This window comes from Procambarus clarkii, chromosome 85 (assembly GCF_040958095.1).
Source record: "Procambarus clarkii isolate CNS0578487 chromosome 85, FALCON_Pclarkii_2.0, whole genome shotgun sequence".
Lineage (NCBI taxonomy): Eukaryota > Metazoa > Arthropoda > Malacostraca > Decapoda > Cambaridae > Procambarus > Procambarus clarkii.
The window spans coordinates 21,065,068-21,092,567 of record NC_091234.1 but is presented as its reverse complement, the minus strand read 5'-3'; the positions used below and the strand labels follow the sequence as shown (position 1 = coordinate 21,092,567).

Genomic DNA, 27,500 nt, shown 5'->3' with positions numbered 1-27,500 from the left:
AACATGTTTGCTGATGATGCTAAGATAATAGGAAGGATAAGAAATTTAGATGACTGTCATGCCCTTCAAAAAGACCTGGACAAAATAAGTATATGGAGCACCACTTGGCAAATGGAATTTAATGTTAATAAATGTCATGTTATGGAATGTGGAATAGGAGAACATAGACCCCACACAACCTATATATTATGTGAGAAATCTTTAAAGAATTCTGATAAAGAAAGAGATCTAGGAGTGGTTCTAGATAGAAAACTATCACCTGAGGACCACATAAAGAATATTGTGCAAGGAGCCTATGCTATGCTTTCTAACTTCAGAATTGCATTTAAATACATGGATGGCGATATACTAAAGAAATTGTTCATGACTTTTGTTAGGCCAAAGCTAGAATATGCAGATGTTGTGTGGTGCCCATATCTTAAGAAGCACATCAACAAACTGGAAAAGGTGCAAAGACATGCTACTAAGTGGCTCCCAGAACTGAAGGGCAAGAGCTACGAGGAGAGGTTAGAAGCATTAAATATGCCAAAACTAGAAGACAGAAGAAAAAGAGGTGATATGATCACTACATACAAAATAGTAACAGGAATTGACAAAATCGACAGGGAAGACTTCCTGAGACCTGGAACTTCAAGAACAAGAGGTCATAGATTTAAACTAGCTAAACACAGATGCCGAAGAAATATAAGAAAATTCACCTTCGCAAATAGAGTGGTAGACGGTTGGAACAAGTTAAGTGAGAAGGTGGTGGAGGCCAAGACCGTCAGTAGTTTCAAAGCGTTATATGACAAAGAGTGCTGGGAAGACGGGACACCACGAGCGTAGCTCTCATCCTGTAACTACACTTAGGTAATTACACTTAGGTAATTACACACACACACACACACACACACCCCTACCTGGAACTCCAAGAACAAGACGTCATAGATTTAAACTAACTAAACAAAGCTGCAGAAGAAATATAAGAAAATTCACTTTCCCAAACAGTGGTAGTTGGTTGGAACAAGTTAAGTGAGAAGGTGGTGGAGGCCAAGACCGTCAGTAGTTTCAAAGCGTTATATGACAAAGAGTGCTGGGAAGACGGGACACCACGAGCGTAGCTCTCATCCTGTAACTACACTTAGGTAATTACACATAGGTAATTACACACAGGCAATTTTTTTAAACCTGTAACTTTGAAACAAGAGGCCCTAGATTCAAGTTAACGAAACAAGGTGGCAAAATATATACGAACGTTCTCTGCAACAGTTATAGAAGGTTGTAACAACTTAAGTGAGAAGTACAAACTATTGATGGTTTCAAAGCATCACAAGACAAAGATTACAGGGAAAATGGGCCACAATGACCATACCTTGAGGTTACCTCGAGGTGATTCCGGGGCTCAGCGATCCCCGTGGCCCGGTCGTCGACCACAGTGTAGTTATTATCCTGTAACTACATTTAGGGAGTGACACACCCACTTATGCACAAAATGCTAAATTACTAGAAAAAATATAAGACTGAGATGACTTTCAGGCCTTTCATAATGACCTAGACATAATATGTGAATGGAGGAACACATGGCAAATGGAATTCAATGTGAACAAATGCCACATAATGTTAGGGGGCAAAAGGGAAAAAAACAGGCCGCATACAACCTACAAATTATATAAAAGATATTAAAGAACTAAGACAAAAGCAGGCGATGAGTCACAGTAACGTGGCTGAAGTATGTTGACCAGACCACACACTAGAAGGTGAAGGGACGACGATGTTTCGATCCGTCCTGGAGCATTCTCAAGTCACAATCAACTTGAGAATGGTCCAGGACGGACCGAAACGTCATCGTCCCTTCACTTTCTAGTGTGTGGTCTGGTCAACAACTAAGACAAAAGTAAGCTCTAGTAGTTCTGGACGGTAAACTGTCACCAGACGACCAGAAAAAAAGCACTGAGAGGAGCCACTGCTATACTAGTAAACTTCAGAATCACTTTTATGATATTTGAGACAAACTGGAGTATGTAGCAGTCGTATCCCGCCAAACACACGACGAAACTACGTCGTTGTTCGAACAAGTTGTAACACTGACGAAACTACGACGTTGCTACAATGTTCGAACGAGTTGTAAGAACAATGAAACTACAACAATGCTACAGCGTTTGAACAAGTTGTAACACCGACGAAACTACGACATTGCTACAACATTCAAACAAGTTGTAACACCTTCTAACAATTGTAACAACCAATATACAGCAGCAAGTTGTAACAATGTTCTAATACATCATAAAAACGTTATACCAAGATGTAATAACTTTATTACAAGTTGTAACACGGGAAACATAGGGACCGTTATGTTGTGTGTTTGCAGGGATGGCGCCCCGTATCTCAAATAGCACATCAATAAACTAGAAAGGATGCAAAGACATGCTTCTAAATGGCTTCCAGAACTTAAAAGCATGAGCTATTAGCTGGAAGCATTAAACATGCTAAGGCTGGAAAATAGGAGAAAAGGTGAGATCTAATTATTATGTACAAAATAATACCTGTAACAGGAATAAAAAAATATAGACAAAAAGGATTTTATAAACTTGTAGCTTCAAGGGCAAGAAGCCATGGATTCAGGGACACAAAGATGTTGAAAAATGTATACAAGAGTTCTCCTTTGCAAAGAGAGTATTAGAGAGTTGGAACAATTTAAGTTAGAAGGCGGTGAATGCTAACTAAAACCCTCAGTAGTTTTAAAGCATCATATGACAAATATTACTGGGAAAACAGGGCACACCACAAGCATAACTCATCCTGTAACTGTACTTGGGTGTTACACTTTGGAAATTACATATATACACACAGTGGGTTAAGTCGTTGGATCACAACCAAGGATTGCAGATTTGATCCCCATACCAGGACAGAGGTGTTTGTGTAATGTTTCCTTTCGCTTGGTGCCTTTGTTCACCTAGCAATACTATATAGGTACCTTGGAGTTAAGACAGCTGTTGTGGGTTGCATCCTGGGGATGGTCAGTAGTTGGCCTAGTAGATATGATAGAGAAAATAGGTCGGGAATCATTACATTAGGCAACCAAAGACAAGAATTAGAAAAGCAGGGCTCAAAGAGCTAACAGCTCAATCTTGCAGGCATAACTAGGTGAATGCACTATCTCGCCCCACTCTCTCACACACACACACCCACTCACTCTTTCACAAAACTCAACCCCCCCTCCCCACACTCAATACTCATTTACACCCACTCAAATCCACCCACACACACCCCACTGTCACAAACCCACCAACTCACCCCCCTTGCACACCCCCACACAAGCCCAGCATTTTAAATTAAGGCAATTCCATAACATACAAATTTGTCTGGGACCATAACCCTAGTTTTCAATGTTACTTAGTTTATATATTGTAGCATATTTTTATATAATACGTCATTTTCCAGGAACAGTTTTATATAAATATTAACCTAAAACTTAACTACAGTGTCGGTGGTGTAGTGGTAAGACACTCGCCTGGCGTTCCGCAAGCGCTTTGTCATGGGTTCGTATCCTGGCCGGGGAGGATTTACTGGGCGCAATTCCTTAACTGTAGCCTCTGTTTAACACAACAGTAAAATGTGTACTTGGTTATAACAACGATTCTTCGCGGTGGGGATCGTATTCCAGGGACCTGCCCGAAACGCTATGCGTACTAGTGGCTCTACAAGAATGAAACAACTCTTCTATATATCTAAAAAAAAAAAAAAAAAAAAAAAAAAAAAGTCCAAAGTTCGATTCCAGTAGCAGGATAGATATTTTGTCATGGTTCTTTACACACAATTCTTTTGTTTACCAAGCAGTAAACAGGTGCCTGAGACCTTGTCAAGTGTTGTGGATGGCATCCTGTGAAGGTCAGCTGTTAGGGACCCTGATCAGCCTAATGGGCTTCCCGTCCCCTGACAATGGAAAGCCAACCTTGTGTTTATCTTGTGCTGGTTGTTGGGATCAATGCTCCCATGGCCTGGTCTCTGACCTAGTTGAGATTGGTCAATATGTTGTGGACTGATTGGTCCTCAATCCACATGCTGAGGACACTATAATTTAGTCATGGTAAGGTCTTCATGTCAGCTTTCACTCAATCACCTCACTTTCATTTCCTGTTCTTCGTGCCGTGTCCTTAATAAGACTTCATTCTTCTTTCATGATGCCACTAGCTGGAGTGGGGGTTGGGGATGTTAGTTTGCAACTATTGGCTAATATGTGGTGGAGAATAAAAAAAAAAAAATTAAGTTTGCTCTACTAGCACCCTATCAGACACTGGACATTCACTCACCTAAGGTCAATGGCTTGTCTTTCGAGCCCTGGAGACGTCCAGGGCTTGTCTTTCTCAGGTGTCCGCAGTGTCATCAAGTCTAGCCAGCCTGCCTACCCTCGCGCCCATGATGTGCGAAAGTATGCCTCTCTTTCGGCTGTTTTTGGTAATATGTCTTGGGCCGATATTCGGTGTGGGCATTCGGGTTTTGGAGATTGAACAGGGTCTTGGCTGCCAGATATCTCGTGAACGTCCCGGTTCCTTTGGGGCGGTTTTCCTTTGAATCGGTGGTATTCATCGTTCAAGAACTGGGGTTGTGGGCTGTCGGCTCACCCTGGGTAGCTCCCCCTCAACACAAGGAGGGAGGGGGGGGGTAGCACTAATGAGGTGGAGCTAGTTGGATGACGTGTCGCTTGTTTGTTTTCTTTCTGGGGGAGATATTTTATTCTTTTGAGGACGTAGTTTGCAGTGTAACCAGACAGTGGTCTGTTTTGCTTCGCCTACCTTTCTGGGTCCTTTTCCCAGTCGATGGCAATTATGACATACAGTACTGTACTGTACTTTAAATGTAAAGTGCTCATAGGCCATTACTCCCTGCACCTCTCTGAAGGGGCCAGGTTCTGGCTCATGGTCTCTGGGAGGCTAAAGGACTCTGTGACTGATGACCCTAGCTATATCAGTTCGGATAGCTTCAGAAAGCCAACGGGGCTCCCCCCAGAAAACATACCTTTCTGGATGAGCTCCGGTGGCTCGTATTCTTCTGCAAACTGCAACTAGTGTGCTGGGATAGTTTAACTCACTGTCTGGTATCTGTCTTTACCAATAAACAAAGAGAGTTATTGGTGCAGTCAAGAGATATTCATGATTAAAATTGTATCCATTTCTTGGCCAACCTGATCAAATAAAAATATACAGAAAAAGAATGTATCTGTAATTGCTGCTTCTGACCTGAAGAGTGAACCACTTTTAATTAAATATTAAAAGTAGTTAATATTCCATATTAACAAAATCTATTTTATTTGTGTTATTTATTTTCCTTTTGCAAGCCTAACTGAAATCTGAATAAGTCAAAAAGGAAAGTACAATAAAGTTTGCGAATCTCTTAGTTTTACCTGAATTTACCCGAGGGCTACTATCTATTTAGTGGCCTCAATGGAGAAATGAAACTGGCAACGTGTTGAACACTCCCCTCCCCCCCTTGTTCAAGAGAATTTTTTTCAAACTGGATTTTGAACTGAAACGATGCTTGATAACATATCTGATTTTGGTGCTTTATTGAATAAACAAGCACCACACATTATTGCATTGTAGTGGCATCTTAGGCCACTACAATGAATTGCGTTCATTCTGGTTGTGATGAACAACTATTGGCAAGGACATTAGGGTAAAAGCTGACCAATTAAACTGTTGGGGAGTATACAAGCAGATATTCATTAAAATATATGGTTGGTAAGGGGAGACGTAGAGCAGAGGGCCCCTCTTCCATCGACCCTCAGAAATGTGAAAACACTAAGAGAACCCTTGAGAACACTTGTTCCCCCTTCCGAAGAACAAATTTAACTGTTACACACTCAACACTAAAACTATGATTGCTATAAATGGTGAATTATTAATTACAGTATATTAGAATTTAAATAAAATTTTGTATAAAATACTGTATAATCTATGAATTACACTTTTGTCTACACCTGCCATTTTCCAGTGAACACCAAACAGCATGAGGCTATCTTGAGGTTATCTTGAGATGATTTCGGGGCTTTAGTGTCCCCGCGGCCCGGTCCTCGACCAGGCCTCCACCCCAGGAAGCAGCCCGTGACAGCTGACTTAACTCCCAGGTACCTATTTACTGCTAGGTAACAGGGGCATTCAGGGTGAAAGAAACTTTGCCCATTTGTTTGTGCCTCGTGCGGGAATCGAACCCGCGCCACAGAATTACGAGTCCTGCGCGCTATCCACCAGGCTACGAGGCCCCGAGAGAGAGAGAGTTACGTCTTCCATTCTGCCTATTTATCTATTGTGTATCAAAAAGCTTTCCAATTCCAAGCCAAGATAAAAATACACGCACAACAAGCCTCACGACATTGCTCCTGTCAACGTGTGCCAAGAGAAACAAGTGTGAGGTGGCCACCCCAATTAAGACTGCTTTCAGACTTCACAAATTATTAGCTCATCCGTAAATTTGGTCCATAGCCAATTCATTGACACTTGTGTGAATTTCTATATAAATTTCTTTTATAAACACAATGTACCTTCTAGCATAAATAAATAAATAAATAAATAAATAAATAAATAAATAAATATGCACATAGTGATGGGTGGGGAGTATGCAGCCAATGACTTGTATGAATACGTGTACAGTTATCTTGAGATGATTTTGGGGTTTTAGTGTCCCCGCGGCCCGGTCCTCGACCAGGCTTCCACCCCCAGGAAGCAGCCCGTGACAGCTGACTAACACCCAGGTACCTATTTTACTGCTAGGTAACAGAAGCATCAGGGTGAAAGAAACTCTGCCCATCGTTTCTCGCCGGGGTCTGGGATCGAACCCGGGACCACAGGATCACGCGTCTAGTGTCCTGTCCGCTCAGCCACCGGCTCCACACGGAGCCACCACCACCACAGTACATACAGTACAGTATGTACATACTCTCGTACAGTATATGTGTGTGCAAGAGAGAGAGAGAGTAGGCACATGTGTGCCTGCATCTACAGGTGTACATATACTATATATGTGTTAGTATGTGCACTATGTACAGGTATATAGTATATATATACATATATGAAAATGACAATATATTTAAGAGCTATAACTATCAGGAGTCATTATTTACCTGAATTTGCCTGAGGACCACTAACACTCTTGTGGCATCAGATGAGGACAGGAAGCCGGCAGCTTGTCAAATATCCCCCCCAGTCCCCTCTCATTTGTCGCTAAATATACTATACCTTCCATTATACCCAGGTATGACAACACACACTGGCTACCTCAAACAGGTTAACTATAATGATTTTGTATAATATTCATTATTACTCACGTCATTGTATTACATTATCAAGTTAACTATTACAGCATTATTTGCTTGCTGTACATTATCTTTTGTTTCTGGACTTTTGTTTCACCTTAAGAATGGGTTAAGAGGTTGTTGTATGTGACTAAGAATGTTTAATGGCATTAGCCTTAGGTAATAGTTTAGTTCATTTATTATGCACCCCATACCCATCTTGTGGGCGGTAGTGGAAAGGGTTACAGAGGCACATAATGGGCTCAGGGACTGAACCCCACAAGTCATTGAGCTAAACAAGTTATACCAGTCTTGACAAGCTAGTTACAAAATTCACTAGGTAATATAATTCAAGAAAGGTTTTGAACCTTTTTTAACTCTTATTGCCATTTTTATGTCATCTATGTCATTTGACATAGATGACATAAAAATGACAAAATGACATAAAAATGACAAAATCTATGTCATTTTTAATTTATTATTACACAGAATATGTGCCTCTGTAACCACCACCGCCCACAGGATGGGTATAGGGTGCATAATAAAGAAATTAATAATATTATTATTTTAAATCGAGATAAGCACATGTGTCCTTCTAGAATGGAGCTCAGGAAGTATGGCAACACTGTCGGCCGCAGCGCTGCCAGACGCCTCATGACGTCACACTGCTCATGTCATAATTATCACATATAGATAATTTCTCTATTTGTTGCTCATTGCTCATTCTTCACCCTTGTATTGTGTCCCGTTCTTATGCCTCCCAAGACTGGAAGTCGATTCCCATTACATAAGTCATCAGATAAGGCCACAGGACTTGTATATTGGTAAAAAAAAAACTTTAGAACAATTCCCTTACACACACACAACACTGCAGTTACAGCCCCTGCTCCTGTGCCAGGTAAGTCCATTACGGGCTCACCATAGCCCGTGCTACTTGCCCCGCTCCTGTGCCAGGTAAGTCCACTACGGGCTCACCATAGCCCGTGCTACTTGCCCCGCTCCTGTGCCAGGTAAGTCCACTACGGGCTCACCATAGCCCGTGCTACTTGCCCCGCTCTCCTGTGCCAGGTAAGTCCACTACGGGCTCACCATAGCCCGTGCTACTTGTCCCGCTCCTGTGCCAGGTAAGTCCACTACGGGCTCACCATAGCCCCTGCTACTTGCCCCGCTCCTGTGCCAGGTAAGTCCATTACGGGCTCACCATAGCCCCTGCTACTTGCCCCGCTCCTGTGCCAGGTAAGTCCATTACGGGCTCACCATAGCCCGTGCTACTTGCCCCGCTCCTGTGCCAGGTAAGTCCATTACGGGCTCACCATAGCCCGTGCTACTTGCCCTGCTCCTGTGCCAGGTAAGTCCATTACGGGCTCACCATAGCCCGTGCTACTTTGGAACTTATGTTCTAAGTAGCTGACTCTTAAAACAACAACTTAATACACATAACATACACGGACCAGGAAGCATAATAAACATGTAACCTTATAAGGAGATTCACCAATGTCTTGGTAAACATCTTGAGAGTGCATAGTGTAGGAAATCATCTCAAGATAACCTCACGATAACCTATTTCCTGGAAAGATTATTTACACTCCCTATGAGCACGAGAAGGAATACATAGTAGTGATAACATAATTAAATTGAGTATTTTAGCGATAAGATATCTTGACCTTCAAACTGTGGTGCTACATATATACACGGCTGAATGACATATATACAGTATACAACTGTTGTATATTGTATGATGTTACAGTAAGGACTTTTATAAGTACTGAGTAACCATAATGGGGTAGTCTACACACATATGTATGTATGTATGTATGTATGTATGTATGTATGTATGTATGTATGTATGTATGTACTCACCTAGTTGTACTCAACTAGTAGTGCTTGCTCTGGCTCTTTGGATGGCAGTGTGGGTGAGTGCCAGTATAAGTGTAGCCAGGTATAAGGGGCATATAATAGCCAGGTATAAGGGGCATATAAGAGTAACCAGGTATAAGGGGCATAATAAGAGTAGCCAGGTATAAGGGGCATATAAGAGTAGCCAGGTATAAGGGGCATATAAGAGTAGCCAGGTATAAGGGGCATATAAGAGTAGCCAGATATAAGGGGCATATAAGAGTAGCCAGGTATAAGGGGCATAATAAGAGTAGCCAGGTATAAGGGACATATAAGACTAGCCAGGTATAAGGGGCATAATAAGAGTACCTGCTTGATGGGGTTCTGGGAGTAGCCAGATATAAGGGACATATAAGACTAGCCAGGTATAAGGGGCATAATAAGAGTACCTGCTTGATGGGGTTCTGGGAGTAGCCAGATATAAGGGACATATAAGACTAGCCAGGTATAAGGGACATATAAGACTAGCCAGGTATAAGGGGCATAATAAGAGTACCTGCTTGATGGGGTTCTGGGAGTAGCCAGATATAAGGGACATATAAGACTAGCCAGGTATAAGGGTCATGTACAAGCAACAGATATCACCCTAACCTTGGATATCAGCTCGTCGTGGTTGGCGAGGTGGGCCCTACAGTGGATACACGAGTAAGTACGGTGACACGAGGGCAGGTAGGCCTATAAGAAAAACAAAAAATCAAATCACCGTAATGACAAAGGCAATAGGCCATTCATTACCGCCAAAACATGTTTATATGAGTCGATGATTAACTAAGTTTTAACGGGTTATTCATGCCTGTGTTATGAGTTTGCATGGGCATGAATATCCCAGAAAGGAGGATAAGGGGCTTTTACCTGGAAGGTTTTAACCATGGTGGTGGTTAGTGGTACAGGGGCCGAGTGTGGCCGGGTTCTGTCAGTGGGAGTGGTTCGGGTGTCACGGAGCCAGCCTGCTGCAGGCTCCCCTGGCTGCTGTTGCTGCTGCTGTTGCTGCTGCTGCTGTTGTTGGGGGTCGTGGTGGCGCGCCGCCCCCGACCCGACGGAGCCCACGGGGCGAGCTGCGCTGATACACAGCCAGGGCGCCAAGCACTCCAGTACTCTCACCCTGCCTGGAACATTAATGACTCTGTATCAGTGCAAGCCAGTGGCTCAGGGACCGTAACTCGCTGCTCTACTGTAGGGAATATATTCACGGCTTCCTTACCGTGCTGCTCTAGCAGTCTTTAAGCTCTCTTAACTCTAATCAATGAGCTCTGTGTCGATAAATTAATGTAAATCTCTCCCAATAAGCCCAAGAACCTCTCCCAATGAGCCCAAGAATCTCTCCCAATAAGCCCAAGAATCTCTCCCAATAAGCCCAAGAACCTCTCCCAATAAGCCCAAGAACCTCTCCCAATAAGCCCAAGAACCTCTCCCAATACGCCCAAGAACCTCTCCCAATACGCCCAAGAACCTCTCCCAATATAAGGTGTGTACAACCTCACCAATCACCACATGAAGGTGTTACAAATATGACTTAAAAGTTCCTTAAAACTACTTAAATGCTGCCACCACCTTCGCCTTTGATGAAACTGAGCGCTTTACAGTGAGCGACAGTGAAGAATACCAGTCACTGGAGAGGTGACAGGTGGTGGAGGACCTAATCTATCTTCCCTATCAAGGCGATAGATTTATCAACACCAGTGCTCACTTTAGATACAGTAGGAATGAGGTATCTATGTGTAGACAGCAGATTGTCAGTCTTCCCAGATTCCTGTCTCGTCTCAAGACACAGTACACACTCTCTCTCCTTCCGTTGATTGATTGATTAAGATTAAGCCACCCAAGAGGTGGCACGTGCATGAATAACCCGTAATCCTTCCCTCTGGTAACGAGCTTTTGTATCCCGTTTATCCCTAAGTATCCCTTGAATGGACGGGTTTGAATCTGGGAACAAGGGATAGACTTTCCAACCTTTGAACTACTGGAGGTAACCTTATCTCAAGCAGTTGCAAGCCCTCAGCCCCCTGCCAACAGTTACAAGCCCTCAGCCCCCTGCCAACAGTTACAAGCCCTCAGCCCCCTGCCAACAGTTACAAGCCCTCAGCCCCCTGCCAACAGTTACAAGCCCTCAGCCCCCTGCCAACAGTTACAAGCCCTCAGCCCCTGCCAACAGTTACAAGCCCTCAGCCCCCTGCCAACAGTTACAAGCCCTCAGCCCCCTGCCAACAGTTACCAGCCCTCAGCCCCCTGCCAACAGTTACAAGCCCTCAGCCCCCTGCCAACAGTTACAAGCCCTCAGCCCCCTGCCAACAGTTACCAGCCCTCAGCCCCTGCCAACAGTTACCAGCCCTCAGCCCCTGCCAACAGTTACAAGCCCTCAGCCCCCTGCCAACAGTTACAAGTCCTCAGCCCCCTGCCAACAGTTCAAGGGGTCCCCATTAACACTGACAACAAGACCTAATTTCCCCTGGGTGAACAAATCGACAAGGGCCGTGACGTAGGTTCGAAGTTACGTCCAAGAGGTGAAACAAAAGTGACAACAAGGCCTATCTACTGAGACAATAAGCAGTTGTGGGGCTACGCGCGCGCCCTCTGGCCAGAGTTAAGCAGAGGTAGTGGCTCCTAGCCAAGCCTAGCCGGGCCTAGCCAAGCCTAGCCTAGCCTTCCTGCCTCTCTCTCCTCTCTATACACACTCCTTTATATATATAAACTGGTTTATATCTTACTTTACAGACATTTCTAACGTTCAATAAATTTAAAAAATCGGGCTTCGTTATTACGTCTAACCTCGTCCTTTAAGGCCGCTGATATCTCTTGAAGCTCAGCAACAATATCCAGGGAAGATAACGCACGATAACTCACGATAACCAAAGGCTTAATCAAGCCTCCACATCCTGCCGTTCCGTCGTCAAGAATAACATTCTATAACGTCAGGAAAGCGGTCAAGTTAAAGTGGTTTCCCCTAAGCTGCCAGAGGAGCCAAAACAGAAAACGGGAGAGTGCGTCCATTTTCGCCAGCCGCTTCCGTCAAAATGAGACGGGTTGACGGCACTGGGTTGACGGACCTGGGTTGACGGCCCTGGGTTGACGGCCCTGGGTTGACGGCCCTGGGTTGACAGCCCTGTTTTGACGGACCTGGGTTGACGGACCTGGGTTGACGGACCTGGGTTGACGGCCCTGGGTTGACGGCCCTGGGTTGACGGCCCTGGGTTGACGGACCTGGGTTGACGGACCTGGGTTGACGGACCTGGGTTGACGGTCCTGGGTTGACGGCCCTGGGTTGACGGCCCTGGGTTGACGGCCCTGGGTTGACGGACCTGGGTTGACGGTCCTGGGTTGACGGTCCTGGGTTGACGGTCCTGGGTTGACGGTCCTGGGTTGACGGTCCTGGGTTGACGGCCCTGGGTTGACGGCCCTGGGTTGACGGCCCTGGGTTGACGGCCCTGGGTTGACGGACCTGGGTTGACGGACCTGGGTTGACGGACCTGGGTTGACGGACCTGGGTTGACAGCCCGGGGTTGACGGCCCTGGGTTGACGGACCTGGGTTGACGGACCTGGGTTGACGGACCTGGGTTGACGGACCTGGGTTGACAGCCCTGGGTTGACAGCCCTGACGGTGGTAACTGTTTCTTGTGTATTGAAATACATTCTTGCAAGATGGCGTATTGTATAACAAAATACAATTCTCCTTACTGTATCTAAGAATGCAATATCTTTCCACCTTTTGAAGGGAATTAATTAATTCATTAGCTCCCCCCCCCCTCTCATTAGCCTAATCACCTAAGCTGCATTTTTTTATCTCAATCTTTTTTTAATTCCAGATCTCATTATTTCAATCAATTATTAAGGGGTTCAGTTGGGTTCGTTCTGACAGCTGGGTGGACAGCGCTTCGGATTCTTAGTCCTGAGGTTCCGGGTTCGATCCCCGGTGGAGGCAGAAACAAATGGGCAAAATGTTTCATTCACCCTCATGCCCCTGTTACCATACATACATACATACCCATACAGTAAATAGGTACCTGGGAGTTAGTCAGCTATCACGGGCTGCTTCCTGGGGGTGAAGGCCTTGGTCGAGGACCGGGCCGCGGGGACACTAAAGCCCCGAAATCAACGTTGTATACGTTTAACTCTTCAAATTATTTTCAAACTGTTTGAATTTGGCGCGCACTGGAGGCCATTTCTCCCGCCTAATGCGTCGCATTCTTAACGAGAAAACACCATTCCGTTACGAGGACATTTAATCCAAATCAATGCACAGCAATATTGACGTTCTTGCATGCATCGGCCTCGAGAGGTTAGGGGGGTTGGTTGGGTTCGTAGGTTTCTGGATAGGCAAAACGGTTGTATTTTTAAAATGGCGCGAAAAATGTCAGCCGCCAGCTGATGGCGGCCACAGTTTATCGCGTTCAAAAATAAACTTATATCTCAACCTTTCCCACGATATGTGACTATTAATTTTGATTAATAAAGACGTTAACAGTCCCCGGTGCCACTTAATTAATAATTATCATCGTTATTAATATATAGAGTGGGTAGTGGGGGCGGAAATAGGGGTTTGGCACGCGTCACTTGGACGCCATATTGAAATTCCTTGGAAGAGCTGAGTGTGTGTCAAATGTTTGGGGTAATATATCTTATTATACCCCGCGCCAGGGAAGGGGCACATGGCGTTTTAAATGATTATAATAGTATGATAGTTATATTTTAAATGATTATGATAGTAGATATAATTATGATAGTAATTAAATGATAGTCCCAAACACGAATTATTTCAAATATTTTGACTAAACACACAAGTTTAATAGTCATTTTCGCTCACTTTCTGCATATACTATGTATAAAAGAATGTATAAATAGGAGAATAAGTTTATGAAAACTTAAAACAACCAAAAGCCGCGGATAATCATGCCAGCAAACGTACGAATTTAAACATCAAGTTACTGTCATATTAACGAATATAAAACTTGAAAAGGAATCGCTTGGAAATGAGCCAATATAAATGATATATGAAGACACTATAGGCTGCGCAGAGCGTGGCTGAAAGTAACGATGTGCGCAGTCCCTGCCATCATGCTATCAATGCACAAACGTCTTCACTGACTTCTTCACGGCTCAGAAGTCTTCACTGACTTCTTCACGGCTCAGAAGTCTTCACTGACTTCTTCACGGCTCAGAAGTCTTCACTGACTTCTTCACGGCTCAGAAGTCTTCACTGACTTCATGGTACCAATGAAGTCTTCACTTCATTATCTTTCATTATCTTTAGTTAGGCATGACGGCTGAGTGGACAGCGCTCGGGGCTCGTAGTCCTAAAGTTCAGGGTTTGATCCCGGGCGATGGCGGAAACAAATGATCAGAATTTCTTTCACACTGCTGCCCCTGTTCACCTAGCAGTGCATAGGTACCAGTGAGTTAGCTGCTACGGGCTGCTTCCTGGGGGTGGAGGCCTGGTCGAGGACCGGGCCGCGGGGACACTAAGCCCCGAAATCATCTCAAGATAACGGCTTCCTTGCAACTAGTTGGTCAATGATTTGGCTTCCTCGTGACTAGTCGGTCAATGATTTGGCTTCCACACGACTAGTTGGGTCAATGATTTGGCTTCCACACGACTAGTTGGGTCAATGATTTGGCTTCCACACTAGTTGGTCAATGATTGGGCTTCCTCACTAGTTGGTCAATGATTGGGCTTCCTCACTAGTTGGTCAATGATTTGGCTTCCTCACTAGTTGGTCAATGATTTGGCTTCCTCACTAGTTGGTCAATGATTTGGCTTCCTCACTAGTTGGTCAATGATTTGGCTTCCTCACTAGTTGGTCAATGATTTGGCTTCCTCACTAGTTGGTCAATGATTTGGCTTTCTCACTAGTCGGTCAATGATTTGGCTTCCTCACTAGTCGGTCAATGATTTGGCTTCCTCACTAGTCGGTCAATGATTTGGCTTCCTCGCGACTAGTTGGTCAATGATTTGGCTTCCTCACTAGTTGGTCAATGATTTGGCTTCCTCACGACTAGTTGGTCAATGATTTGGCTTCCTCACGACTAGTTGGTCAATGATTTGGCTTCCACACTAGTTGGTCAATGATTTGGCTTCCTCACTAGTTGGTCAATGATTTGGCTTCCTCACGACTAGTTGGTCAATGATTTGGCTTCCTCACGACTAGTTGGTCAATGATTTGGCTTCCTCACGACTAGTTGGTCAATGATTTGGCTTCCTCGCGACTAGTTGGTCTCAAGTGTAGAGAGCTAAGCCTCAACACAGCATACCCGGCCCAAGAGCTAAAACTCAACACAGCATACCCGGCCCAATCCTACGATCCGGGTTCGATCCCCGGTGACGACAAAAACAAAATATACAGTGTCTTTCACCCTCATGCCCCTGTTCACCTAGCAATAAATAGGTACCAGGGAGTTAGACAGCTGCTGCTACGGACTGCTTGCTGGGGATGTCTATAATGGGGGGAGGAGGGTTACAAATAAGGGGAGAGGGGGGCAGCGGGGGAGTAGGGAAGTGGTAGGGGTAAGGGGAGATAGGGTACATAAGAGCCCCAGGGATGAAGGGAAAAGATCTACGGGCTCACCATAGCCAGTGCTACTTGGAACTTATGTTCCGAGTAGCTGAATCTATAACAACAACAGGAGAGGAAGAGGGGAATAAGAGAGGAGGGATAAAGCAGGAAGGAAAGCATAGGCTAAGAGGGGAAAGATAAACTGGCTCTACACAGGACGGTATTGATTGGCGACTTAAAAGCCTCTCTCACCCTCCTTATCTTATTGGCTAAGAGTAGCTCTTAACTCACGTTCTCTCAAGAGCCCATGCAGCTCTTTTAAGGTTTCCCAACGGCGAGGAAAAACGGTCAATTTAGAGTGGTCTCTCCCTAACTTACCAGAGGAGCCACAACAGAAAACGGGACAGTACATCACTTTCGCCAGCTGCTTCCGTTTTCTAGTACAACATTTGGGCCTTGTGTAGCGCATACGAGCGAAAAGCGACGTTTTTTGTAGGACAGGTTGTAGGAGGACAGGTTGTAGGACAGGGTGTAGGAGGACAGGGTGTAGGAGGACAGGGTGTAGGAGGGACAGGGTGTAGGAGGGACAGGGTGTAGGAGGGACAGGTTGTAGGAGGACAGGGTGTAGGAGGGACAGGTTGTAGGAGGACAGGCTGTAGGAGGACAGGCTGTAGGAGGACAGGCTGTAGGAGGACAGGTTGTAGGAGGACAGGGTGTAGGAGGGACAGGTTGTAGGAGGACAGGCTGTAGGAGGACAGGCTGGAGGAGGACAGGCTGTAGGAGGACAGGGCGTAGGAGGGACAGGTTGTAGGAGGACAGGGTGTAGGAGGGACAGGCTGTAGGAGGACAGGCTGTAGGAGGACAGGCTGTAGGAGGACAGGCTGTAGGAGGACAGGTTGTAGGAGGACAGGGTGTAGGAGGGACAGGTTGTAGGAGGGACAGGCTGTAGGACAGGCTGGAGGAGGACAGGCTGTAGGAGGACAGGGTGTAGGAGGGACAGGTTGTAGGAGGACAGGTTGTAGGAGGACAGGCTGTAGGAGGACAGGCTGTAGGAGGACAGGCTGTAGGAGGACAGGCTGTAGGAGGACAGGCTGTAGGAGGACAGGTTGTAGGAGGACAGGCTGTAGGAGGACAGGCTGTAGGACAGGCTGTAGGAGGACAGGCTGTAGGAGGACAGGCTGTAGGAGGACAGGCTGTAGGAGGACAGGTTGTAGGAGGACAGGCTGTAGGAGGACAGGCTGTAGGACAGGCTGTAGGAGGACAGGCTGTAGGAGGGCAGGCTGTAGGAGGACAGGTTGTAGGAGGACAGGTTGTAGGACAGGTTGTAGGAGGACAGGCTGTAGGAGGACAGGCTGTAGGAGGACAGGCTGTAGGAGGACAGGCTGTAGGAGGACAGGCTGTAGAAGGACAGGTTGTAGGAGGACAGGCTGTAGGAGGGCAGGTTGTAGGAGGACAGGTTGTAGGAGGACAGGCTGTAGGATGACAGGTTGTAGGAGGACAGGCTGTAGGAGGACAGGCTGTAGGATGACAGGTTGTAGGAGGACAGGTTGTAGGAGGACAGGTTGTAGGAGGACAGGTTGTAGGAGGGCAGGTTGCAGGAGGACAGGTTGTAGGAGGACAGGCTGTAGGAGGACAGGCTGTAGGAGGACAGGCTGTAGGAGGACAGGCTGTAGAAGGACAGGCTGTAGGAGGGCAGGTTGTAGGAGGGCAGGTTGTAGGAGGACAGGCTGTAGGAGGACAGGCTGTAGGAGGACAGGTTGTAACCATCCCAACCATTACATATGGGACAAGGGGCCAGATTCACGAAGCAGTTACGCAAAGACTTACGAACCTGGGGCCAGATTCTCGAAGCAGTTACGCAAAGACTTACGAACCTGCGGCCAGATTCATGAAGCAGTTACGCAAGCACTTACTAACCTGGGGCCAGATACACGAAGCAGTTACGCAAAGACTTACGAACCTGGGGCCAGATTCACGAAGCAATTATGCAAGTACTTACGAACCTGGGGCCAGATTCACGAAGCAGTTATGCAAGTACTTACGAACCTGGGGCCAGATTCTCGAAGCAGTTACGCAAAGACTTACGAACCTGGGGCCAGATTCTCGAAGCAGTTACGCAAAGACTTACGAACCTGGGGCCAGATTCACGAAGCAGTTACGCAAGCACTTACTAACCTGGGGCCAGATTCATGAAGCAGTTACGCAAGCACTTACTAACCTGGGGCCAGATACACGAAGCAGTTACGCAAAGACTTACGAACCTGGGGCCAGATTCACGAAGCAGTTACGCAAGCACTTACGAACCTGTACATCTTTTCTCAACATTGGCGGCTTTGTTTACAATTATTAAACAGTTAATGAGCTCGGAAGCACCAGGAGGCTGTTTATAACAATAACAACAGTTGATTGGCAAGTTTTCACGCTTGTAAACTGTTTAATAAATGAATCTGGCCCCAGGTTCGTAAGTACTTGCGTAACTGCTTCGTGAATCTGGCCCCAGGTTCGTAAGTGCTTGCGTAACTGCTTCGCGAATCTGGCCCCAGGTTCGTAAGTGCTTGCGTAACTGCTTCGTTAATCTGGCCCCAGGTTCGTAAGTGCTTGCGTAACTGCTTCGTGTATCTGGCCCCAGGTTCGTAAGTGCTTGCGTAACTGCTTCGTGAATCAGGCCCAAGATTACCAACTGCTACGAGGGTCATTAATATCTACTCGGGGAAAGGTGATGGTAGATCACACCCGATGATAGGTAGACGGGGAGAGGTAGATAGGTCAGTGACTTGACAGCTTGACAATGATGCCTGACTCTTCAGTCACCATAAGAGCCAAGTGCTTAAGCTGAGCTTAAGTGTGAGTTTGGCCTTGAGTGTGTAGCCCTCTCCTGGAGGGCTTGCCTCCAGCTCGAAGTCTGGACACGTCTGAAAAGCCTTGTACAAGGCCAATGTTCTCAAAGTGCCTGACCTTGCCCAACCTCGTCTACGAAAAGAAGTTATTAATTAAACAACATATTAACTAATGTCTCTTTCACAAGCCAATTTACAAGCAATGAACTGAATAACAGGACAAGCCACTTAACCATCATAGAACAACACACTGGAATTAAACCTTACATCACTAGAAGACGCAAAATTTATGAGGAGACATGATTACCATCTACAAGATTCTCAGGGGAAATTGACAAGGGAGGCCTTGTGGCAATTAATACCACATGAATTCCCTGACAGCTTTGGAACTATCGGAACGAGACAGTATTACGCTCTATGTTCTCCATCTTTTATCTCGAGTACACACTAACACCAGAGACATAGAGGCTCTGTTAGAAATTTTAGAGCAGCTCTGTATAATTTATAAAACAAAGGTGCGACAGGCATACTGACCCACTGACATACAGGCATACTGACCCACTGACATACAGGTATACTGACCCACTGACATACAGGCATACTGACCCACTGACATACAGGTATACTGACCCACTGAGATACAGGCATACTGACCCACTGACATACAGGCATACTGACCCACTGACATACAGGCATACTGACCCACTGACATACAGGTATACTGACCCACTGACATACAGGTATACTGACCCACTGACATACAGGTATACTGACCCACTGACATACAGGTATACTGACCCACTGACATATAGGTATACTGACCCACTGACATACAGGCATACTGACCCACTGACATACAGGTATACTGACCCACTGACATACAGGCATACTGACCCACTGACATACAGGCATACTGACCCACTGACATACAGGCATACTGACCCACTGACATACAGGTATACTGACCCACTGACATACAGGTATACTGACCCACTGACATACAGGTATACTGACCCACTGACATACAGGTATACTGACCCACTGACATACAGGTATACTGACCCACTGACATACAGGCATACTGACCCACTGACATACAGGCATACTGACCCACTGACATACAGGCATACTGACCCACTGACATACAGGTATACTGACCCACTGAGATACAGGCATACTGACCCACTGACATACAGGTATACTGACCCACTGACATACAGGTATACTGACCCACTGACATACAGGCATACTGACCCACTGACATACAGGTATACTGACCCACTGACATACAGGTATACTGACCCACTGACATACAGGTATACTGACCCACTGACATACAGGCATACTGACCCACTGACATACAGGCATACTGACCCACTGACATACAGGTATACTGACCCACTGACATACAGGTATACTGACCCACTGACATACAGGTATACTGACCCACTGACATACAGGTATACTGACCCACTGACATACAGGTATACTGACCCACTGACATACCAGGAAACAGTTACAGGGGGGTGTTCTAGTGGATAAAGGGAGTACCTAAGCAACAGAACACAGCAAGTCACTGTGAGGAGAGGGTGAGGTATCACTAGTGGGGTCCCACAGGGCTCAGTCCTTGGACCCAGACTGTTTCTCTTATATGTAAAAGGTCTTCCAGAGGGAAGAGTTATTTTTCTCAATGTTCGCTGATGATACAACTGTTATGAGGGAAGTTAAGATAGGTTAAAAGACGATCAGGACAAAATGAATGGTCCAACAAGTGGATACTTGAGTTTAACTCGATTATGTGCAAAGTAATGAAACGAGGTTGATGGAGCACGCGCCCGGACACGAGATAACAATTGAGAGATGAAATACTTCAGATATCAGGTAGACAAAAAGATCTAGAGGTTTGATATCACACCGAACATGTCCCCAGAGGCCCACATCAAAAGGATATCATCAGCGGCATATGCCAGGTTGACCAACATAAAAACTACCTTTAGAAACGTATGTAATAAATCACAACCTTGCATATCACATATGTCAGACCAATCCTGGAGTATGCAGCTCCAGCCTGGAGTCCATATCTAGTCACATACACGATGAAATGATAAAAAAAGTTGAAAGATATGCGACCAGACTAGACCCCGAGGCGCGAGGCATGAGTTATGAGGAAAGGTTACTAGAATTAAACCTCAAGTCACTGGGACAGAAGAGTTAGGGGAGACATGATCACCACATACAAAATTCTTAGGTGTTGCAGCTGTCAACACCAGACAGCTGTCAACACCAGACAGCTACAACACCATCCAGCTGTCAACACCAGACAGCTACAACACCATCCAGCTGTCAACACCAACCAGCTGTCTACACCATCCAGCTGTCAACACCAACCAGCTGTCTACACCATCCAGCTGTCAACACCAGACAGCTACAACACCATCCAGCTGTCAACACCAGACAGCTGTCAACACCATCCAGCTGTCAACACCATCCAGCTGTCAACACCAGACAGCTACAACACCATCCAGCTGTCAACACCAACCAGCTGCCAACACCAAACAGCTGTCAACACCAGACAGCTGTCAACACCATCCAGCTGTCAACACCAACCAGCTGTCAACACCATCCAGCTGTCAACACCAGACAGCTACAACACCAGACAGCTGTCAACACCATCCAGCTGTCAACACCAGACAGCTACAACACCAGACAGCTGTCAACACCATCCAGCTGTCAACACCATACAGCTGTCAACACCAACCAGCTGTCAACACCAACCAGCTGTCAACACCAACCAGCTGTCAACACCATCCAGCTGTCAACACCATCCAGCTGTCAACACCAGACAGCTACAACACCAGACAGCTACAACACCAGACAGCTGTCAACACCATCCAGCTGTCAACACCATCCAGCTGTCAACACCAGACAGCTACAACACCAACCAGCTGTCAACACCATCCAGCTGTCAACACCATCCAGCTGTCAACACCAACCAGCTGTCAACACCAACCAGCTGTCAACACCATCCAGCTGTCAACACCAACCAGCTGTCAACACCAACCAGCTGTCAACACCAACCAGCTGTCAACACCATCCAGCTGTCAACACCAGATACCTGTCAACACCAACCAGCTGTCAACACCAGACAGCTGTCAACACCAGACAGCTGTCAACACCGGACAGCTGTCAACACCATCCAGCTGTCAACACCATCCAGCTGTCAACACCAGACAGCTACAACACCATCCAGCTGTCAACACCAGACAGCTGTCAACACCAGACAGCTGTCAACACCAGATAGCTACAACACCAGACAGCTGTCAACACCAGACAGCTGTCAACACCAGACAGCTGTCAACACCAGACAGCTGTCAACACCAACCAGCTGTCAACACCAACCAGCTGTCAACACCAACCAGCTGTCAACACTAACCAGCTGTCAACACTAACCAGCTGTCAACACCAACCAGCTGTCAACACCAACCAGCTGTCAACACCAACCAGCTGTCAACACCAACCAGCTGTCAACACCAACCAGCTGTCAACACCAACCAGCTGCCAACACCAACCAGCTGTCAACACCAACCAGCTGCCAACACCAACCAGCTGCCAACACCAACCAGCTGCCAACACCAACCAGCTGTCAACACCAACCAGCTGCCAACACCAACCAGCTGTCATCACCAACCAACTGTCAACACCAACCAGCTGTCAACACCAACCAGCTGTCAACACCAACCAGCTGCCAACACCAACCAGCTGTCAACACTAACCAGCTGTCAACACCAACCAGCTGTCAACACCAACCAGCTGCCAACACCAACCAGCTGTCAACACCAACCAGCTGTCAACACCAACCAGCTGTCAACACCGGACAGCTTCTACTCCCCAATCTACACACACCGAGAGCTTGACGGCTGAGTAGGCAGCGCTCGGGATTCGTAATCCTAAAGGTCCGGGTTCGATCCCCGGCGGGAGTGTATATATATATATATATATGTATATGTGGATAGATGGATAGAGAAGGATAGGGATATTTACCATTGGACACCCAGGATAGATCTTCATCCATTCGACTGATTGGTGACACCAACCTGGAATATATACATGGGCCGGTTAGTATACATACATACATCCTGGAATATACATATTAAGGGGCTAGTTAGTATACATACACCCTGGAATATACACATTAAGGGGCCAGTTAGTATACACCATACACCCTGGAATATACACATTAAGGGGCCAGTTAGTATACACCATACACCCTGGAATATACACATTAAGGGGCCAGTTAGTATACATACATCGTGGAATATACACATTAACGGGCCCGGTTAGTATACAGCCATACACCCTGGAATATACACATTAAGGGGCCGGTTAGTATACATACATACATATATACTGGAATATACACATTAAGGGGTTAGTTAGTATACATACATCCTGGAATATACACATTAAGGGCCAGTTAGTATACACACATACACCCTGGAATATACACATTAAGGGGCCGGTTAGTATACATATACATATATACTGGAATATACACATTAAGGGGTTAGTTAGTATACATACATCCTGGAATATACACATTAAGGGCCAGTTAGTATACACACATACACCCTGGAATATACACATTAAGGGGCTGGTTAGTATACACCATACACCCTGGAATATACACATTAAGGGGCCAGTTAGTATACATACATCGTGGAATATACACATTAACGGGCCCGGTTAGTATACAGCCATACACCCTGGAATATACACATTAAGGGGCCGGTTAGTATACATACATACATATATACTGGAATATACACATTAAGGGGTTAGTTAGTATACATACATCCTGGAATATACACATTAAGGGCCAGTTAGTATACACACATACTCCCTGGAATATACACATTAAGGGGCTGGTTAGTATACATACACCCTGAAATATACACATTAAGGGGCTGGTTAGTATACACACACCCTGAAATATACACATTAAGGGGCCTTTAATGTATCTTGGAATACATACACAAAGTGGTTAATACACATTCACAGTATACAATTCCCATTTAGTATACACCTCACAGTTAGTATACAATTAACAGTATACACCTCACAGTCAGCATACACAAGTATACTGAACATCTCAAAACGCTGAAATACAATAGAGTATAAGATACATACGGTTATGTATCTTATACATAACTTATAACATAAGTTATATGGTTATAACTGTAAGTGCCCAATTGCTTCGGCCAACTCAGTGACCCTTCCTCCCTCCATCACATGCAGTATTAATGGGGGGGGGGGTGTCGTAGGGCCCACACTGGGAGTCCGCTCTTATTAAAAGGGGGCGGAACCCCCCTTTCCTTGATCTACCTATGATAGGCCTCTACCCCCAAGCAGTCACCCTGCAAAGTCCTGTGAGAGGGGGGGGGGGCAGACTGCATTTTAGGTTATATCGATATTACGTATTATTATGTGGTATACGGACAGTCTTCCACGGGTGAATAGTGTGGTTGGGCATCATTCATAGCGAGGAATGATAACAGAATGTTATGATAGCAGGCGGACTGTCCGCCTTGCTGACACTATATTCACCTAGTTGAGCTCTGGCTCTTAAAAGCCGCCTCTCGACTGTCAATCTATTTATTTTCACACATACACACCCAGGAAGCAGCCCGTGGCAGCTGTCTAACTCCCAGGTACCTATTTACTGCTAGGTGAACAGGGGCAATCAGAGTGAAAGAAACTATGCCCATTTGTTTCCGCCTCCGCCGGTGATCGATTCCCGGACCCCTAGAATTACGAATCCCGAGCGCTGTCCACTCAGCCGTCAGGCCCCTGTGTATGTTGGTAGGTAAGCTGGGCGTCTCATCTTGGGCCACCAGCTGTGGGAGTGGGGTGTCTCATCTTGGGCCACCAGCTGTGGGAGTGGGGCGTCTCATCTTGGGCCACCAGGTGTGGGAGTGAGGCGTCTCATCTTGGGCCACCAGGTGTGGGAGTGGGGCGTCTCATCTTGGGCCACCAGCTGTGGGAGTGGGGCGTCTAATCTTGGGCCACCAGCTGTGGGAGTGGGGCGTCTCATCTTGGGCCACCAGCTGTGGGAGTGGGGCGTCTCATCTTGGGCCACCAGCTGTGGGAGCGGGGCGTCTCATCTTGGGCCACCAGCTGTGGGAGTGGGGCGTCTCATCTTGGGCCACCAGCTGTGGGAGCGGGGCGTCTCATCTTGGGCCACCAGCTGTGGGAGTGGGGCGTCTCATCTTGGGCCACCAGCTGTGGGAGTGGGGCGTCTCATCTTGGGCCACCAGCTGTGAGAGTGGGGCGTCTAATCTTGGGCCACCAGCTGTGGGAGTGGGGCGTCTCATCTTGGGCCACCAGCTGTGGGAGTGGGGCGTCTCATCTTGGGCCACCAGCTGTGGGAGCGGGGCGTCTCATCTTGGGCCACCAGGTGTGGGAGTGGGGCGTCTCATCTTGGGCCACCAGCTGTGGGAGCGGGGCGTCTCATCTTGGGCCACCAGCTGTGGGAGTGGGGCGTCTCATCTTGAACCACCAGCTGTGGGAGTGGGGCGTCTCATCTTGGGCCACCAGCTGTGGGAGTGGGGCGTCTCATCTTGGGCCACCAGCTGTGGGAGTGGGGCGTCTCATCTTGGGCCACCAGGTGTGGGAGTGGGGCGTCTCATCTTGGGCCTCCAGGTGTGGGAGTGGGGCGTCTCATCTTGGGCCACCAGCTGTGGGAGTGGGGCGTCTCATCTTGGGCCACCAGCTGTGGGAGTGGGGCGTCTCATCTTGGGCCACCAGCTGTGGGAGTGGGGCGTCTCATCTTGGGCCACCAGCTGTGGGAGTGGGGCGTCTCATCTTGGGCCACCAGCTGTGGGAGTGGGGCGTCTCATCTTGGGCCACCAGCTGTGGGAGCGGGGCGTCTCATCTTGGGCCACCAGGTGTGGGAGTGGGGCGTCTCATCTTGGGCCACCAGCTGTGGGAGCGGGGCGTCTCATCTTGGGCCACCAGCTGTGGGAGTGGGGCGTCTCCTCTTGAACCACCAGCTGTGGGAGTGGGGCGTCTCATCTTGGGCCACCAGCTGTGGGGCGTCTCATCTTGGGCCACCAGCTGTGGGAGTGGGGCGTCTGATCTTGGGCCACCAGCTGTGGGAGTGGGGCGTCTCATCTTGGGCCACCAGCTGTGGGAGTGGGGCGTCTCATCTTGGGCCACCAGCTGTGGGAGTGGGGCGTCTCATCTTGGGCCACCAGCTGTGGGAGTGGGGCGTCTCATCTTGGGCCACCAGCTGTGAGAGTGGGGCGTCTCATCTTGGGCCACCAGCTGTGGGAGTGGGGCGTCTCATCTTGGGCCACCAGCTGTGGGAGTGGGGCGTCTCATCTTGGGCCACCAGCTGTGGGAGTGGGGCGTCTGATCTTGGGCCACCAGGTGTGGGAGTGGGGCGTCTCATCTTGGGCCACCAGCTGTGGGAGTAGGGCGTCTGATCTTGGGCCACCAGGTGTGGGAGTGGGGCGTCTCATCTTGGGCCACCAGCTGTGGCAGTGGGGCGTCTCATCTTGGGCCACCAGCTGTGGGAGTGGGGCGTCTCATCTTGGGCCACCAGCTGTGGGAGTGGGGCGTCTCATCTTGGAGTAACCTTTCAACCATCGGGTCTTCTAACATTAGGATGGTGTTCCACACCCTGGAGGCTTGGTGCTGTAGTCTGGTGTTTAGTGGCTGTGTGTTCAGGAGTTCCTGGATTGTCTGGTCATACGGTAGACGGTGTTTGGCTGCTCTCCTTAGCGCCATATATATTTCACTGCTTGCAGTTTCTACATGTTAGTTTTCCTTGAATGTGTGTAGAGGTACAGGAAAGTAACATAGACATAGCCTTGTATAAGTGCTATTGTGTGTACCTGCCAAGGTTACGGAACCTAAGGCTGTTTTTGCTGTGTTATATTCTGCCTAGATCTGTATGCCGGACAACCCGACTCTTAAGGTTATCTTGAGGTTATCTTGAGATGATTTCGGGGCTTTAGTGTCCCCGCGGCCCGGTCCTCGACCAGGCCTCCACCCCCAGGAAGCAGCCCGTGACAGCTGACTAACTCCCAGGTACCTATTTACTGCTAGGTAACAGGGGCATAGGGTGAAAGAAACTTTGCCCATTTGTTTCTGCCTCGTGCGGGAATCGAACCCGCGCCACAGAATTACGAGTCCTGCGCGCTATCCACCAGGCTACGAGGCCCCTTGATAATGGATTTAATGGAGGTTAATGGATTTGTTCACTAAGTTTTCACCTGTCACTCACCACACACAGATCACACTAACGTAATGCATCAAATGAACAAATCCACAAGGGCCGTGACGAGGATTCGAACCTGCGTCCGGGAACATCCCGGACACTGCCTTAATCGACTGAGAGGGGAGGGGGGTGTAAAAGCCTGGTTTGTTCCTCGGAGAGGCTACGGGATCCAGTAAGTTCAGTAGAACTTCGGTTTCAACTCTTTTAACCCTGTCGTAGCTCAGTCGATTAAGGCAGTGTCTGGGATGCTCCCGGACGCAGGTTCGAATCCTCGTCATGGCCCTTGTGGATTTGTTCAATTTCACCTGTGTGCCCTTGTTCGTGTTCCACCCATGGTGAACAGTTTGTCTTTGTACACCCCTGTCAATTCCCCCTGAGGATTTTGTAGGTGGTTATCATGTCTCCCCTTACTCTTCTAATGCCCTCTTGGGTTTCTGGTTGTGCATTGTGTATGATTGGGAATTGTTGTTTCTACAGATATCCCATTGCTTTACAAAGTTGTTTATGAATTAAAGTGCTGCCTTAGTGTTGTTGGCCAGTGATCCCTCTGACTGTCGTGGCTGGCAGGTTGTTTGCCTTACATCACCAGCGGATGTGATGCATTCACCTAGTTGTCATTGCGGGGGTCGAGCTCTGGCTCTGGGCCCGCCTCGCAACTGTCAATCAACCGATTTGTTTCCACACGTGTGGCGAGGCGTAGGGGGAGGGGGGGGGTGTGAGAGAAGGGGGAGGG

The 27,500-nt window shown here is 47.3% G+C and overlaps 1 protein-coding gene across 4 annotated transcripts in view; it reads right to left on the bottom strand.

The window, feature by feature from the left end:
- Ypel (Yippee-like) overlaps positions 1-27,500 on the bottom strand; it is a 106,370-nt gene that overhangs the window by 20,746 nt on the left and 58,124 nt on the right. For 3 of the 4 annotated variants that reach the window (XM_069316810.1, XM_045728418.2, XM_045728417.2), the window contains exons 2-4: positions 22,528-22,580; positions 10,016-10,269; positions 9,755-9,838 (exon numbers count right to left, since the gene is read on the bottom strand). In XM_069316810.1, coding sequence (XP_069172911.1) covers positions 9,755-9,838; positions 10,016-10,269; positions 22,528-22,558 — 369 coding nt within the window. In that variant the 5' untranslated portion in view covers positions 22,559-22,580. The remainder of the gene's footprint in view (positions 1-9,754; positions 9,839-10,015; positions 10,270-22,527; positions 22,581-27,500) is intronic. The other variant, XM_069316811.1, reaches the window with a different exon arrangement.